General features: G+C 39.6%; 1 protein-coding gene across 3 annotated transcripts; it reads right to left on the reverse strand.

The window, feature by feature from the left end:
• Positions 1-1,020: 1,020 nt before the first annotated feature.
• tcp11l1 (t-complex 11, testis-specific-like 1) lies at positions 1,021-17,747 on the reverse strand. 3 transcript variants are annotated; one of them, XM_077596220.1, is made up of 10 exons: positions 17,385-17,747; positions 16,997-17,129; positions 16,703-16,835; positions 16,499-16,619; positions 15,744-15,964; positions 14,213-14,349; positions 13,419-13,588; positions 13,121-13,302; positions 7,565-7,737; positions 1,021-7,486 (listed from the first exon to the last, which is right to left on the reverse strand). In XM_077596220.1, the coding sequence occupies exons 2-10, from the start codon at positions 17,124-17,126 to the stop codon at positions 7,263-7,265; spliced, it is 1,491 nt and encodes a 496-aa protein (XP_077452346.1). In that variant the 5' UTR covers positions 17,127-17,129; positions 17,385-17,747; the 3' UTR covers positions 1,021-7,262. The 3 variants fall into 3 exon arrangements, with proteins under 3 accessions (XP_077452346.1, XP_077452345.1, XP_077452344.1); XM_077596219.1 differs by having other exon boundaries at positions 16,997-17,227; XM_077596218.1 differs by having other exon boundaries at positions 16,997-17,134; positions 17,385-17,745.
• Positions 17,748-18,539: the final 792 nt, after the last annotated feature.

Raw genomic sequence — 18,539 nt, forward strand, 5'->3', positions numbered from 1 at the left:
GTCAGCCAGTGGTTACCGAGTAACCAAACATGACTCCATAGATGTCATAAATATTTTATCAAACACTCAAAAAAACAGCACGTGTCGAATATTCAGAAACGAAATTAGTCTGTTAATTCTTACGATAAAAAAGAAAACATTAATTAGCAGATTTCCCAGAGGTATCAAAAGTTTGTACATGTGCGGGTAAAAGAAAATACCTATGGTGAAAGTTCTTGTTGTTTTCATTTTTTTCCCATATTTTTCATTTTCTGAACCGCTTTATCCCCTTTAGGGTCGCGGGGGGTGCCGGAGCCTATCCCAACTGACTCCAGGCCAAAGGCGGGGGAAACCCTGAATTGGTGGCCAGCCAATCGCAGGGCACAAGGAGACAAACCACAATTCACGCTCACACTCATACCTAGGGGGAATCTAGTGTCCAATCAGCCTACCATGCATGTCTTTGGAATGTGGGAGGAAACCGGAGTACCTGGGGAAAACCCACACAGGCCCAGGCAGAACATGCAAAGTCCACACAGGTGGACCGACCTGGATTTGAACCCAGGTTCCCCACTGTGAGGCTGAAAATGTATTTGGACCCTTTTTTTCTTGATTGAAAATGTTTTCTTTTCCAGAAATGCAGGTTCTCATCTCATCTCTACACAGAGAACTTACTCCAGCTTGTCTTCAGTAGTCTACATTCTTAATTGTCAACATGGTGTGGGTTCAAAACCCCTGGTAAGAGAGGGGGTGAGTGAGAAAAGCAGTAGCGAGACCGTCATTGCTATAAGGCAGTGCTTCTCGACGATTTGCTCCGTGCCCCCATAGGGGGGCCCGCCCCACTATTTGAGAAGCACTGCTATAAAGACTGGTTGCAAATGGAGCATAAGCAAATTACAATAAATGTTTCCTGTGATTATTTTCAGTTTGAAAAAACAAAAACTAAGTTCTCTACATTTTTTTTTAATTTTGTTGTTACTTTTCCCCTTCTGAATGTATTCACGGTGTTCTCTGAATATGGTACAATGAAGTTACAATATCTGAGGCACACACAATGCTTTATTAAAATTGTTACTTACATCCACAACATGTGTAAATTTATCATGTGCATGAGAAGTCAGTTCCACTTAACATTTTCAGTATTTTAAACCATTTCTCAGTAATATTACACAGTTCAAGTTGGTCCATAATGAAGTCAATTTTTCTGCGCCCAAATGGTCTGAAAAGTGGATTCATTATGCATTCTGTGGTGCGAGAAAATAAAGACATTAAAACACACACAAACAAAGCATTCTACAATCTTTTTATGTCTATTACATAGTCTCTCATTCAATAGCGGAGTAACACTTTTAGTCCTTATTTAACTAAGAATAGCTTGCCAAAAAGATATACACTATGTGGGTAAGCCAAAGACTAGTTTCGAGGGACAAGAGATGTTGAACACTGACTGAATGGACAGAGCCCTCAGGAACCAGTGTGAAAGTTGGAAAAATCCTCTTAAGAAAATAATTACATTTGTGTTTCATTACATTTAGTACGGAAGAGCACACAATCCTTAATGTTTTAGGAACCTATTGAGAATGAAATACACTAATAGGTGCTGGTTGAACAAAACTCAGTAAGTGGCTTCAAATACATGTTGTATTTACCCAAATTGTTCGACCCCCAACTACTAGATACCTGCAATTATTATTATTATTATTTTTAAAACATGTCAGCGTTGTTTTTGTTATCAGAAAACTAAGCACTTAAAAAAATGTCCTGTGCAGAGACAACAGATTGACACAGCAATTTGACCACTCCACAGTACATCATGTACTTTGATGTTACCAAAAGGTATTCATCACATTAAGCACATAAGGATGTGGTACCAGTTCTATGATTAAGTGACACATTCATTGTCTTATCATTTTTATTTTTATTTTTTATTTATTTTTTAACGTAGTATTTGGTTCTACATTTGTAAGTAGTAAGCTAGTTTACAGTAGTAAACTGGCTCCTAGCATAAATCGTACAAACATTCAGGCATTCATTTTCCACATCACCGACCCTCAGAAGGGTCGTAGGGGGTGCTAGAGCCTATCCCAGCTAACTATGGGCACCAGGCGGGGGACACCCTGAATTAGTGGCCAGACCATCACAAATCATCCAAACAACCAACTGTATATATAATATTTTTGAAAATGTAACATATTGTAGCTTTGTTATTTTTAATTCACAAACCAATGACTGTATTCTAATTGCTATAAAATATTTGGGGAATTTATTTTCATTATTATTAATGTCTAATGCCAGATTTGGTCAGATTTTGGTCGTTTCTTAGGGTAAAAGTGTCAGATTACAAGTTATGGTGTCATAAAGTCACACGTGTCTCGGAACGCCCAAGACACTACAAGACTTCCCTCAACAACTGACGTCAACAGGAGCTGGGACAAGCAGCTGTCAAAAAGCCACACAGATAAAAGACCCTTCATGTCATAATAGTCACTGACTGCTGTTCAGAAAGGGGAAAAGGGACGTTTTCTTAGATGGTGGGGACAGGACAATAAATCTCCATACATGCTTCGAGGTGAACAATTTATCAACACATTTGTTATGAACAAGAAGGCAGAATGGGTTTCTCTATTTACACAAAGAGCACACACAGCATTCACGAAGTTATACGTTTGGTCAACAATAAGCAAAAAATAGTAGGAATCGGACTTTCATACTATGTGACAGTTGGTGAATATGTCACGCTTCAAGAGGCGTCGAGACATCAACCCTACATTTAGAAGTTGGCCACCACTATCCGTGCTTCTGTCAAGCCAAAATCGGGCAATAATCGTCCTGTATGAGCTATGTATAACGTGTACATACATGGGTACCACCAAGCACAATACCTATAGTTGACCAATATCTGTATAGTTATCCCTCGAATATCATGGTTAATGTAGACCAGACATTATCGAAAAATTATTAATAAGTAGCGTCAGCCCTATTATAACTACCTTTATTTTTTTTTCCAGTGCTGAGTCCTAGTAGCAAGCGGATTACATGAGTGGCTTCCGCTTGCGAGTTCGATCGTGGATTTTCATTTTTATGAACTTAAAGAAAAAAAAAAACATTTTGCATTATTAATAGCAGGAAAAAATTGCAACGAAGTGAATTGGTGATAAGTAAAGTCGCGATAATCGGGGGAAGACTGTAGTAATAAAAAAGCATGATTTACGTTTACAAAGAACTGATTAGTAATTACAACTTGGTCTTTTTGGGTTGACATTTATAGTAACTTTGGCCAAATTTTACCAGTACACGAAGTTAGCCATTGAGTTACCGGGTGCATAAAGACATACTATCTCAGGTGTTTGTGTCATTTTGCCCATAACGTGCGACTGCTCCGAGTGGTTGCGTGCCATGACAAAACCTAAGGAGGGGAAAAATCATCCAGGGAATGCGGTGCATTGTGCAGTAAAGGCTGACACTCGGCACAGTATCATTGGCTACCATTACAGCAAGGACCTGCAGAAATTCAAGGGAGGCAGAAGTTTGTTGTGGTTCTGAGCCGAGGATATTTAGCTACCAGGGAGACTGCCTTTCTTGGCCCGTAAGCATTCGAAGGGGGAAGGTGCAGGTGCAAATGAGAGCAGGAATGTAAGTACATTACTTTCAGATGCAGACGCCCACAGTCCTGTAGCTGGGTGGTGGTCTCTATTCATTTTCTGTACTGCTTTACCTCACAAAGGTTGCAGGGAGTGCTGGAGAATATCCCAGCCAACTATGGCCAGCAGGCACAGGGCACCCTGAATTGGTTGCCAGCCAATTGCAGGGCATGGTAGCATCTAATTTTCTGTATTTTAAAGTATTTGTGATTTTTTTAATTCATTCTAATATAACAGATTTTTTAATAATACTTTTCTCTAAAGGTGAGTTACATTTGTAAGAGACTTTTTGTTACTTACTACAGGGCAATGTTCCCTCTAAGCTGCGCACATGCGCAATTGCGCACTACTCTCGTCTTCTCTGCGCACAGCAAATCATATGGAGCGCACAAAATAAAATCCCAATTTTTTTTTTAGCTGAGGACGACGCGCGAACCACTCATCCCCCGGGCCGCCCATTCATAGATATTAATCATTACATTTTATTATTACTACATCATTTATGTGTAGTAGATATGCACCTGCTTATGGCAGGTGTGATACTGGTGTGTGCCCATAGCGAGCAATGATGATGTTGCTCACACCGGTACTCAGTGTGCTCAGGGAGGTTGTCTTTCTGCACAGACAAACAAAAAAATTAGAGGGAACATTGCTACAGGGTGATCAAATTTGTAGCCCACAGGACAATATTTTGTAGCCCCTTAATTGATATCTAAGTGTTTATGGAGACCACAAATAACTGCCTTGTGTTTTCTGTCTTTTTTCTTTTGTAAGAGTCCACAACTAAGGCTCATGACACTCTTCGGTGGTGCTTGACAAAATGTATTGTGTCACAGAGCTATTGCTCCAGAGAAAGGCAAGGTTGGACAAAAGGAGAAAGGGCATCCTGACTCTGATGTATATTAGTGGAAAGTTCAATGCTAGAGAATTGAAAAATCATGGCTTAACTAGACAATATGCAAAATAGCAGAGAGATGACAGAAGGTCAACATGTACTCGGTTCAAAAGAACAGTTCATGTTCTTAGCTGTTATTCATTAAGATTGAGAAGACCAGATTGCTTAAATACTTTGAATGTTTGGAAGCTTTTTTTGTGAAATACTTGATAGGGCTCACACTCACCCCGGATATATGACCCCAGTTAAATTGACTTTGAGATCCCTGCTTTGTTTTTTTTTTAAATCCTTTTATGAATATAGAACATCTTTTTGCAGTCATGGGTTAGAGAGAGAAAAAATGTAATACACAAGTTTGTAACACCATATTTTCAACAGAGCTGCCAACTACTCCAGAATTTCCAGAGTTTACCTGGAAATGCAACGCAAACTCCGGGACTGCGGACAACCTCTTTAAACTCCGGAAATCCCCGAAAATTTCGGAAAAATACCAGATTTTCAATTGAAATGCGTAGAAATTCACACCATCGCTACGGCTTGCACACTTCATTCGAACTGCACTGTAAACCGGAATAATTCGGTAACACGAGCGCTTTGTGAATCGTCCGGGTTACAAGTTGACGAATAATTCGTCTTGTGCGACTTCAGCATGGCAATCGATTCGGAATCTATTGCCTAGTTAGCCTCTATCGCTTTAACATTTGTTTTTTTTCTTCATAAGGGAAGTACAGTGGTACCTCGTCATACGACCGTTCGTCATACGGAATGCTCGTCTTACGGGGGAAATTTCGATCGAATAATTCGCCCGTGATGCGGTCAAAATTTCATGATGCGACCAAGCCAGGTCGCCATGGCATTTTTTTGTTTTTGCATCTCTTTCGTGTAAAAAATATGTCTACGAGCACTGGTGGGCGGACTTTGCATTTCCACACGCGTTTTCCCCCCACTTGGTCTACATTTACATACCAGGTAAACAATACGTATTACAATGGATCGGCAAAGTTTTGCTAAGAAAAGGCGACCGTTGACAATGGACATGAAACGCGAAATAATTGAAAAACATGAGCGTGGGATACGTGTTACCGAGCTCGCTCGGCAATACGAGAGGAATACGTCAACCATATCCTCCATCCTTAAGCAGAGGGACGCAATTATTGAGAAGAGGCCAACCAAAGGACTATCTATGATTTCCCACCGGCGCAGTGACATTCACGACGAGATGGAGAACCTTCTTTTATTGTGGATAAAAGATAAACAATTAGCAGGAGATAGCCTGGCCGAGTCTACCATTTGTGAAAAAGCCAGCCGAATTTACATAGATTTGATATCAACGAAAGGAGAGCCTTCAACAACTTCACAAACATTTAAAGCGAGTCATGGCTGGTTCGAAAAATTTAAAAAACGATCTGGAATACACTCTGTAATCCGACACGGAGAAGCGGCGAGTTGCAATTCGAAAGCTGCGGTGGAATTTATTAAGACATTTGCCTTGATTATCGCCCAGGAAAATTACACCCCCCAGCAAGTTTTCAACTGCGATGAAACTGGTCTTTTTTGGAAAAAAATGCCCAGGCGGACAGGATTTAATCGACCTACAGGAGCGTGAACATTTGTTGCCGGAACTTAGTAGCGAGGAGGCGGTGGAAGAGGCGGCTACAAAAGATATCAAAAACATGCTCGCGAAGTGGCAAGAGGTTTCGGATTTTATTGAAAAGACTCACCCTGACAAACTGGCAAGTGGTCGCGCATCATCGTATTATGATGACATTTGTATTCGACATTATCGAAATATTTTGAAGGGTAGACAAAAACAAACAACGCTTGATGCGTTTGTTTTGAAGACTTCGGCGGAGCGGCCAGGTGGTGTCAACCCGTAGAACTAAGTAAGGTAAAAAAGATTACAACTAATTTAGAATTTAGTTTTGTTTGAAGTTACATTAAAAGTTGAGTGTCTGTTTTTTTAGTTATCCAAGTTAATTTAAATTTGTTTGTTCGTTTAAGAGTGCAATGTTGCCGTGGAGAAAGTCACCCCGAACAGTCCCCCCCCCCTCCGCCTCCGTGTGTGTTGTTCTCTCCCCTCCGCGAAATGTGTCTAATTTTACTCCTATTAAACACATTATTACTATCAAACCACTCGTTATTTATTACTTTGTTAATAGATGGTGAATTATAAGAAATAAAACATGTTTTCCAATCCAATATCCTGTTTTTGGTGTTTTCTTCAGATAGTTGGAACAAATTAATTTGTTTCCCATTCATTTCAATGGGAAACGTTCGTTCGAGTTACGAGAACCTCGTCATACGAGCTCAGTTCCGGAACGGATTAAGCTCGTATCTCGAGGTACCACTGTAAGTATTATTAAGGCTGACTAAACCACCAATCTTTTGTTTTGAAACAAATTCTATCATTTCCGGGGTTGTTCTAAAGGAAGTTCTAGTACACCACTTATCAATATGCCTGCTACGAATAAGCGCAGAATGGATCGCAATTTGGATGAAACTTTTAAGAAATCCAGACTCTCACAGAACTGTATTGCTTCTTGTTTGACTCCGGAAATGGGACAAGGGTACTCCTGAAATGGGGTCGGCGGAGGTTGGCAGCTCTATTTCAAGTATTTAAAATGTTTAAATGTATCTTAATTTTCTTCTGAGCATTGTTACTGTCAAGCACTGCTGATCATTATAATCAGCTACTTTAGTAGAACTTAAGCTTTACCTACGACAAACCACTGTCCACAATATAGTGCTTAGGTCTCTGTGCTGCTACAAGTTTCTGATGAGAAGCACTTGTGGAGAATCTTTTGGTAGAATGGGGAGAAGACTAGCTTATTAAAGTTGACGAGTAAACTAAAACGAGCACAAAGTTCTGTTAGTTCCTTGCTGACAGGTGCAAGACCTCCAGGCGGAGGAGGAGGGGTCCTGTGTTGACTAGATTCAAGTGAGGCCAGCAGGTATCCTTGCACCCGAGAGCCTGAAAGAAGCAAGCCGAGAAGACGCGAGTCAGTCCAAGCTTTACTTCTGTAATAAAAATTAAACACACTTCACTTACCCATCAGCTGACGGACCGTGTTGTCTGGCTGGATGGTGGCTGAGATTTGGCCCATCAATGTGTCCTTTTGGTCATGAGTTAACATTGCATAGCCATGCTGTCTTAAACATTCATTTAGCTCCAAGCAGAGTTTCTCCCCAATGGTCAACAAGGTCTCTTGCAGATTGAAAGACCTTGAAAAGGCAATGATATTTGCATGAAGCAACACAACTAGTGGAAAATCTCATCAATATTATTAAATAGGGTATACTTTTTACCATTTCAAATGCAAAACAACTGTCTTTCACTGCGGAGACATTATGGAATATATTTTGACTTGTAGGTACACACACACACACTAATCAATAATACATAATATAGTCATATCAGCTAGTTTTAGTTTTGAGCAGGCTTGACATAAAAAGTAGGCTATGAATTTTAACAATTGTATTATTGTGGGTCTTGGGTTGAATAGTAACATGATTTACAAGGTTTTAAATTGGCAAAAGCCAAAGATTTGGTTTTCCGATAGAAGTACCTTTCACAGCCACAATAATATACGTACCTAATGCAAGCCAGAATTCAAACCATCATTTAGGTATAATGGTTTATTAAACACACAAAAAAGATGTTACACAACAATATGTCTTTGCTTATAGCTACAAACCGATTCCGAAAAAGTTTGGACACTACAAATTGTGAATAAAACTGAATGCAATGATGTGGAACTGCCAATTTATCAAGTTTATTAAATTAATTGTTTAAACTGTGAGTAAAAAATAAATAAATAAATTAAAATATATATATATAAATATATTTTATTTATTTTAATATATATATAATATATATATATATATATATATATATATATATATATATATATACACACAATATATATATATATATATATATACACAATATATATATATATATATATATATATATATATATATATATATATATACACAATATATATATATATATATATATATATACACGCACACACACACACACACACACACGGGGATTTTAAATTTCATGGGGTCAACAAATAAAAAAAAAACTGTGACAAGGCCACATCCATTAGGCACCCCTTTATTTTCATACATTCTTTTTTTCTTTCTTACAAATGAGGACCAAGGGAACAAGTTTTTCTAGTTTAGTGCTGTCTAATACATGCCTCTACCTGTTCAAATGTCTCAGGCCTTCTTTGTCACTCCTTCCTCTTTATGATGCACCAAATGTCCCAATAGGTGAAAGATCTGGGCTACAGACTGGTCATTTCAATATCCAGACAATTGCATGAGTTCCTCAGATTTGAGTTACACGCAAGTCGCAAGTCATTTGGGCCAAGTCTCAAGCAAGTCCCGAGTCTTTCCTGTTGTGGGCAAGTCAATTAAGTCAAGTCAAAATATTTGTTGAGTCAAGTCGAGTTGAGTCGAGTCAAGCCAAGTCATGAGGTTGTGTCATCATAAAAACACGCGTTCTCCATCGGGATGATAGTCGGTATGAATGTTTTTTTTCTACGTGGCCGGCGACTGGTTGGCAGTGGCAACCAGTCTGTGGTGTACTCTGCCTGATGTCCATAGTTAGGGACAGGCAGCAGCTCACCCGCAACTCTTGTTAACTCCTTTCCACTGTTCATGATGTGACAATGATCCCCATCCAAATTGTAAAAGCTGAAGTAATAGCTTGCAAGCAAGCTATAAAAGCTTTTGTCCTTATGCTTTTGGTAACACTTTCATAAATACAAACCTATAGTGTAAAAGCCCATAAAAATTGTGAAGTCCTCGAGTCTTGAGTCATTGTATCCCGAGACAAGTTGAGTCACAGACCGAAGCGAGTCAAGTCGGAGTCAAGTTTGCAAGTCATAAAATTTGGAATTCGAATCAACTCAAGTCCAACAGTCGGATTGGGTAATTTTTCAACTAAGTGCTGACATCAACTTGGTTTGTCCTTGTGCTCTTAAGTCCAGAAGACATTATAAAGCATTTTTCCATGAAAGAACTTAGAACTGCAATTCGTTGGACCACAGAACAGTTTTTTTTAGTACTTTGCCACATATTTTAAATGACCTCTAGTTTAGAGAAAACACATGTAGTTCTGGCTCCTATTTATTGTGCTCATCGACAACAGTTTCCTGAAATACAGCTGAGTCCATTTTGTGATTTCCTTTATAGTCACATTCCTGTTTTTAGTGCAGTGCCGTTTCATGGCACGGAGATCACGGGCATCCATCGTTTTTTTTTTTTGGTCTTGACCCATACGCACACCGATTGTTCTAAATTCTTTGAATCTTTGGATGTTATGCATTGCAGATGAGTGTAACTTCAAACTTTCTGCAATTTGCCAGGGAGGTAACATCTTTATAATATTGTTCCACTATCTCGCTGCGCAACATCCTCTATCAGTCTTGGCTACTGAGAGACACTGCCACTATGAGAAGCACTTTTTAAGCTCAATAATTTTGACAATGGACCTTGTGCTGTTTGTGCAATTTAGTTTTCCAGACTTTTTTATGGGGCGGCCCGGTGGCGCGAGTGGTTAGCTCTGGGGTCCTGGGTTCAAATCCAGGTCATGTCCATCTGTGTGGAGTTTGCATGTTCTCCCCAGGCCTGCGTGGGTTTCCTCTGGGTACTCCGGTTTCCTCCCACATTCCAAAAACATGCATGGTAAGCTGATTGGACACTCTAAATTGCCCCTAAGTATGAGTGTGAGCGTGAATGGTTGTTTTTCTCCTTGTGCCCTGCGATTCGCTGGCCACCCAGGGTGTCCCCCGCCTCTGGGCCGGAGTCAGCTCGGATAGGCTCCAGCACCCCCCACGACCCTAATGAGGATAAAGCGGTTCAGAAAATGAGATGACTTTTTATGTTCACTGTCCCAACCTTATAAGCTTTGTTGGCAACATGAAATTTTAACATATTTTTCCCTTCCAATTGTACATTTTCACAGTTTAAACTTTTGATCTTATTATGTTTAACTTTAAATAAACTATAGCATTCAATTTTTATTCACAAGTTGTTTGGCGACATAATTAAAGAAATCATATTTATATATTACAAGTTTGAAAAAGGTAGACTTTCCGAGCATACAAAAACGTATTTAAATATTTAATAATATGTTTTGTTGAGTTGAGGTGAAAATTTCACAGAAATTTGAGATACGAGTAAAATTTCGGGCAAATATTTGTCTTGAGATACGAGACAAATTTTGATCTACGAGCAGACAGCGGACGTGAGAGGCTGCTCATAAGAACATCATGGGCACTGTCTCTCTCCCCGCAACTCCCTCGTGTAATGTATCTCTGGTCGCAACTCCCTCTTGTAATGTCTCTGTGAGCACTGGGTGGAGCGTTGCATTTTTTCAGTGTTTTTTTCCCGTTAGTCATTGCGAATGGCGGGGCGATCGTTAATACAAGAGTTATATATACTACTCGTTGGCAAATGGTCGTACGTTATCCTATTGTGAGGACATTTGTGTGCATAATTTTCGGAATATTTTGAAGGGAATACAAAAGGAAACTACCATCGATAGGTTGCATCTGAAACTCAGGGTGGAGGCGGGGCAAACAGAGCCAACCCGGCCGGGGGAAGAGAGGTATAAAAATGTAAATCAAAATTTAAATTAAGTTTAGTGTAGTTCGATTAAACTTATTTTTGAGTGTGTCTGCATCGTAATCCAAGTTCTTTTAAATTAGTTTGTTACAAGCATTGCCGTGCAAAAAGTCTCCCACTCTCGCCCCCTCTCTGTCCCTCTCTCTCTACCCTCCGCGAAATCCGTCTAATTTTAGTTCTATTAAACACATTTTAGTATACTATTAAACCAATAGTTATTTGATACTTTGTTAATAGATGGCGAATTAGAGCAAATAAAACATTTTTTTCCAATCCAATATCCTGTTTGTGGTGTATTTTCAGAGGGTTCGAACGAATTCATTTGTTTTTAGTTCATTTCAATGGGAAACGTCGGTTTGAGTTACGAGAAAATCGACAAACGAGCTTAGTCCCGGATCGAATCTAAGCTGTGTATTCGGTGGAGCCCCTGCCACGGAGGCAATATGAAGCATTCTGGAGTCGGAGAATTCCGCCTTGGAAAGCTGGTGGCATGTCCTTTTGATTTGGCCCAATTTGTTGCATTTTCCGTAGCCCTTTTTGCTACGATTTTGACATTATGTGGGTGTTGTATTATTCCCTGCTTAAGATCTTTGATAAGCCGACTTATGACCACTGCGATTGCCCCTACAAATTCTAAATTGCATGAATTGTATCCCCTACTAATGAAGCGTGCTGACGACAGCAGTGAATTTCAAGAGCATGGTAATTCCGAGGATGAAAAATGATGGCGAAAATGATTTTGTTTTCTGCTTTCAGACCTGCCGAACGAGTAGGGCCTAAGCGGGTAAAATTAAAACAGCCAACAGAGATATCCCTCTCTTCTTGGATTTGCCATAAAATAAATAACGAACATATAATAAAAAAGGGGGGAATGTTGGGTTCATTCTGGGATGTTACTATATGTTCATTTGGAATTAATGGAATAAAGCTGAAAGGAAGTTTTATTAAGGGGATCATGTGCAAATTTATAATATAGGGGGGAATGTTGGAGTAATCATTATTATAAATGTGTTTGCAATGAATATAAAGCCTTATAATATACATGCTTACTATATTAATCAATATATTTGCTTATTAGGAATAGTAATGCTCATCCTAAATGTGTAACTATATTAAACAATATATATATATATATATATATATATATATATATATATGTGTTGATCGCTTTCAACGAAGACAAACGCTTACGCCAAGGTCGCTCTCCAGGACAGCTGGGTCCAGCGAGAGATACAAGTTCGCAAGGACATAAAAACAATACACTGAGTTCTTGCTCCGAGGACTGAGTACTGGAAGATACGCCTCAACCCTTTCCCCAGATACAAGTTCGCAATGAAGATCTGTGAAGGATGCTTAAATTGTTGTTGATTCAGCGGATGGCTATCAATCAACTCGCATATTGTTTTTCCTTTGTGACGCTAGGTTGACGCTAGGTTTGCTTGATTATGGAATTGTTTTGTTTCTTGCTTACGCAATTGGAATCGATGACCTTGTAATTGTTTTGATTTGAGGCCTTAAATGGGCAGGACATAATGCCACTCTTTAGAATAATCTTGTGGGGCGAGCGGCCGGATGTATTCTCTTCTTGCAAGAATTAAATGTGATGTGACTACAGATGCCTTTTTTATTGAAAGCTGAATTGGAAAAACCTAAGGATAAACGTACAATTGGATGAACCTAACATCAAGTCACATTGACTCATCATGCCTATTCACGGTAACATGCCCTGCTTGACCATCACCGGTTGCAGATGATCACGTGACATTGCTTAGCCAATCAGTACTGCGAGGATTTTATATATCTTGAAAAAAAATCACATTTGATTTTACACTAAAGTAGGGTTCGGTGAATCCGCATATGAAACTGGTGGGGTTTGATAGCTCCAACAAGGTTAAGAACCACTGATCTAAGGGATGGATGAATGGCATGTTTAAACAAAACTTTTCGAGGCGATTGTACTCACGGTGTGTGCATGTCGGCAAGCATGGCATGAACGATGTTTTTAAGCCTCTCGATGAGTCCTGGAAGACCTGCGATGGCTTCCCCCGTAGTAGTGTAAACAATGAGCAATATAGATGAAAGCAAAACCAACTTTTCTGTCTTCTGCTGCATTTCCTGGAACCGAGTTTGATCCATCAACACTGTCTAGATATAATTAAAAAAGGGGGTGAAAGGTTATCTCAGAGAGCAAATCCAACTGTAGGGCAAAAATAGTTTTTCAAAGAAGAAACAATTGAATGAATAAACATCAAAGTGGTAACCTCGGGAAAGGGTTCTACGAGGTGTTCCCACTTCAAGAGTCGCAAATATGCTTGATTATGAACGTGACCAGGGAGGAGAGTAGGAGGATCATTTGATGCGCCAGTGGAAGAAGCCTCGCTCAAGCCATTCATTGTGTCCTTGAGCCACTTTTCAGTGTAGTCTAAAGCATCTGGAAAAGAGAAATGTGTGTTTTCAACTGCAAAATAATTGAGCTCAACATCTAAATGTATGAAAAAAGTTGTACTTGAATGTTCATTCATTCATTCATTTTCTGAACCGCTTTATCATTATTAGGGTGGCGGGGGGTGCTGGAGCCTATCCCAGCTGACTCTGGGCCAGAGGCGAGGGACACCCTAAATAGGTGGCCAGCCGATCGCAGGGCACAAGTAGAGGGACAACCATGCAGACTTACACCCATACCTAGGGGCAATTTAGAGTGTCCAATCAGACTACCATGCATGTTTTTTGAATGTGGGAGGAAACCGGAGTACCCGGATGAGACCCATGCAGGCCCGGGGAGAACATGCAAACTCCACACAGGTGGACAGACCTGGATTTGAACCCAGGACCCCAGAGCTGTGAGGCCAACACACTAACCACAGCCGCGGGGGCCCCTACTTGAATGTTATAGAAAATTAAATATGACGAAAATAACGCATTCTAACAATTCTCTTCCAAACAAGAAACGTTTCATTTCACACTTTGTCCACAGTTTAGGTATGTAATATGAAACAAACTAATTCGTTAGATTACAGTGAATGGCTGCAAAAGACAACTTAGGTAATGCACTTACTGGGCTGTCTGTCCAGAAACTCCTGAAACTTGTTCCTCTCATACTCAACTGACTGCTGCATCAAATGGGGCCTGATGCTGTTTACAGCAAAGTTTGCCATGTCCAACTTCATCAGGTCCAACAGTGAGCATATGGCCCTAATAGGAGGATGACAGAAACTTGTTAAGAGGTTATTAATATTTGTAGACTAATATTGTTGTCTGTACCAATTGAAACAAAATTGTTCTCTGTATTGGGATCACATTCAGCAGTCAGACTAATCACTTGTTAATCGCTGGGCCACTATACACTGTACCTGTTTACACAACCCATTTCATCTTTTAGCAATTTTGAACTTGGTCTAGCCCATGCATGTTTATGGAATGCAGAAGGAAGCCAGAGAAACACAGAGAAAGCTGTACAAGCATAGCGAGATGATCTACATAGGGAGGCCAAGGCACAGATATTCTTTCAGCACTAATCCACTATGTGGACCAAACAGAGAGGAATTAAAAAAGTCATTGCCAAGCTGTGTAGCACATGATGAAAATTGAGCAAAAGGAAGAATTATATAGACCATGGTTTTGACTTTATTTAATCTTAAATATAGATTTAAGTCTGTTTTAAGTAATGTATAACACTTGTTCATACTTAAAAGATATACTACATAATAGTTTCCCCTACCGCATTTAAATAATGGAAATGTTGACTTGAACAAGTCACTTACATTCATTAATTCATCTTCCATACCGCGTATCCTCGAAAAGGTTGCAGGGGTTGCCGGAGCCTAACCCAGTTGGCTTCAGGCAAAAGGCAGACTACAACCTAGACTGATCGCCAGTCAGCCGTAGGGCACACAAAGAGACAAACAACCACACACACTCACAATCATAACCGCCACCAGCAGGAATCGAGCCCACGCCTGCCCACACCAAAGTCAGGCGAGTGAACCTCTATACCACGAGGCGGCAAGTCACTTACACACAGGATAAATATACATATATATACATATATATATACATATATATATATACACATATATACACACATATATACATACATATATATATATACACATATACATATATAGAAACATATATATACACATGCACACACAAATATATATATATATATATATATATATATATATATATATACACACACACACATAGGGAAGCAAGGAATTCGGTGTCTCAAAAAGTATACATAATTGGAAAGAGAGGCATACAACCCTAATCAGCTATATACTACGTTACCACAGAACACCTAGAAAAGTTTAAAGAGACTAAACTTTACCTATTAATGATTCCAAAATTACATTGTATAATAGCCATCTGTACTACAGTGTCTTTTTCTTTGACTTACTTAAGCAAAGGGACAAAATCGGTCATCTCTTTTAGTTTTTTGAGGCATACAACCCTAATCAGCTATATACTACGTTACCACAAAACACCTAGAAAAGTTTAAAGAGACTAAACTTTACCTATTAATGATTCCAAAATTACATTGTATAATAGCCATCTGTACTGAAGTGTCTTTTTCTTTGACTTACTTAAGCAAAGGGACAAAATCGGTCATCTCTTTTAGTTTTTTGACGTCATCATCCCTAATGGGGGCACAGAGTGATCCCATCATCTCAATAATGAAGTGGGATAAAGCATCAACGTCCACTGCTCCTTTCTCTGCCTGCTGCTGTATTAGCGTCAAGTCAAGGACCTCTTCAATACGGCAGCGCAGGTGACCATGGCCCACCAGCAAGAAAGATAGCAACGTCTGCAGAAAAATGATAGATAATAACCTGGCTAATAAATGCAAATCAACATTCAGAATGATTTCACCAATTAAAGTTCAAAATGCCAAAGTAAATGACGTTTGGTGTGTGCAACAGACTTCACTGGCAGTGGTTTGTCATTGCTTGTGTGCAACTTTCCATGGCTACAGTCCTTGACAATATTTATGGGTTACGGGCGGCCCGGCGGCTAGTGGTTAGCATGTCGGCCTCACAGTTCTGGGGTCCTGGATTCAAATACAGGTCAGGCCACCTGCATGGAGTTTGCATGCTGTGTCCGGGCCTGCGTGGGTTTCCTCCGGGTACTCCGGTTACCTCCCACATTCCAAAGACATGCTTGGTAGGCTGGTTGGACACTCTAAATTCCTCTAAGTATGAGTGTGAGTGTGAATGGCTGTCTGTGTCCTTGTGCTGGCCACCGATTCAGGGCTGTCCCTGAGCGTGTTTCTTGGGGCAACAGAGGATTAGTAACAAATAACACTTACACAACTTAGTAAGAGTTTTCAACTGAATCTCACCTCTTTAATTTCAGCCATTTGTTGAATAACATGGCCATACTTTGGTGGATCCTCCTTTAACTGACTTTCCAGGTAATCCCAGAATGCTTGGTGCAAAATATCCTTCACTCTACGCTGCAAACTGTACATAGGTCGTGCACGGGTTATCATTACAAAAAATAACTCAATGCATCATTCCAAAATCTAATCGAAAAAGAAAAATACCTTCCTTCGGGGAACTCAGAGGGTTTAAGTTGAAAAGACTGGTTAACCATTATTTCGTGTGCCAAAGTCATTTGAGTGACTCCTTTTGCTGTCTCCATGAGCTCTTCTGCAGACACAAACCTGGGTGGGCTGGCTGTGAGGTAATAGTAAAAAAAAAAGAATTAATGTGGTGTAAATCATACGTTTGTCATACCAAATAAGACACTAAAAATAAACAAGGAAAGCCGCTTATATATATTTTTTGCAGGTAATGATTGTAAATTGGGTTCTCCTGTAAATTGAAGTCTTCCTAACCTTGAGAAGGTTTTGGACTTGGTGTATTCGTTCGGACTAACTCTCTTGCAGTTTGCTCAGAAGTATCGTGCATACCCTCTCCAGACTCCTGGTCTTCAGCACCCTCCATGTGATCACCCTCCTTTTGCATGCTCTACTCTGTGGAACGTCAAATATTACATGCAGACTTGATTTTGAAATATGCTCTAATCATGACGATGACGTTAGAATATTGTTTTCTTGAAGAACAAACTGCAACAAACAACAAAACAAGAAGGAAATGCAATCTAAGATGGACATGTTGTCATCTTGAATATCAGTGATCGTGTAAAACTGCAAGATTAAGACTAGGCTAAAGTGACAAATTACAAATCATCCACACATATGTAATGATGGCGACGTTACTAACCTTGGATGCAGTTGTCTCGCAATTATTAAACTATTTCAATTTACGTGACGTTAGCATAAAGCCGCAATTTCATATCAACAATAACAGAGCTGCTATGCACTCTAGTAGTCTGCCCCTGTGATGCAAGTATTTACACGCTCGACGTTCATATGACGTTCTTTATAACTTAACACCCTTCGTTTCATATAATAAATAAAACCGATATTCTTTTTCCGATTGATGGGTTATTTTGTTCCGGACCGGGTGTGTCAACAATCCAGGAAGTGATGCCCGATTCAAGACATGATTCGTTCAGCGCGTATGACGTCAATGGACAACGTGCACTCACTACTCAAAAAGTTGTTCGTCAATTATGACCGTAAAATGTAGTTAATCCGCCATCCTTTTGGACTTTGAGTTTTCTTGGCCCAATGGATGAGGAATTTTAAGGTGATTTTCACTTCCGGGTTTGTGTTGAGCTAACATGACGCCGCAGACGAGCGAGCCCATTAGATATCACATACACGGTTAGATGCACAATGCGCGCTTTGAGTCAGACATCATCTTTGAGTCAATGAAAACGCCCGTTATTTGGCAGTCGATAAACATATACTAATACAGACGCTCCCCTACTTACGAACGCAATTGGTTCCGAGCGATTGTTCATAAGTTGAATTTGTTTGTAAGTTGATTCAGTGCTATATTTTGTATTATAATTTATGTTTAAGGCCGATATAAGTATATTGAAGGTTTATATAAGTGCATTTGTATGTTTAAGGCTTGTATAAGTAACACGCATTGGTTTGTACTGAAAAAAAAACATTTAATAAAATGGAGAGAATATGTACAGTACTGTAGAGAGAGAGAGATTTATGTATTAGAAACTGGCCAAAATAAGCGACCTAATGACGATTGCACAGTTGTCTTTTTTTCATCATAAATGATGCGGTAGCACTGTATGGCATCATTCAATTGATTTGCAAACTTTGTGCAACGTTCAATATTTGGGTCCTGCTGCTCGATCTTTCTGTTTATAAATGGTACTGACGGTCGAACGATTCAATGCCCGTGAAAAGCTCACCACTCTCACGCGCATCAAGCTTCGTTATTATTGCCACTCGTTTCAAATGAAATGGCTTGCCTCTTCCTTGCAACTCCCTCAATAGAAGCCTTTAG

Source organism: Stigmatopora argus, chromosome 3, assembly GCF_051989625.1.
Source record: "Stigmatopora argus isolate UIUO_Sarg chromosome 3, RoL_Sarg_1.0, whole genome shotgun sequence".
NCBI classification, from domain to species: Eukaryota; Metazoa; Chordata; class Actinopteri; order Syngnathiformes; family Syngnathidae; genus Stigmatopora; species Stigmatopora argus.

Coding starts and splice junctions, on each gene's coding strand:
- tcp11l1 (XM_077596220.1), bottom strand. CDS start 17,126: ATGCAAAAGGAGGGTGATCACATGGAGGGTGCTGAAGACCAGGAGTCT. Junction 16,836..16,996: donor AAGTCCAAAACCTTCTCAAG/GTTAGGAAGACT, acceptor ATTACCTCACAG/CCAGCCCACCCAGGTTTGTG. Junction 7,738..13,120: donor CTTGCCGACATGCACACACC/GTGAGTACAATC, acceptor TGCCTTTTCAAG/GTCTTTCAATCTGCAAGAGA.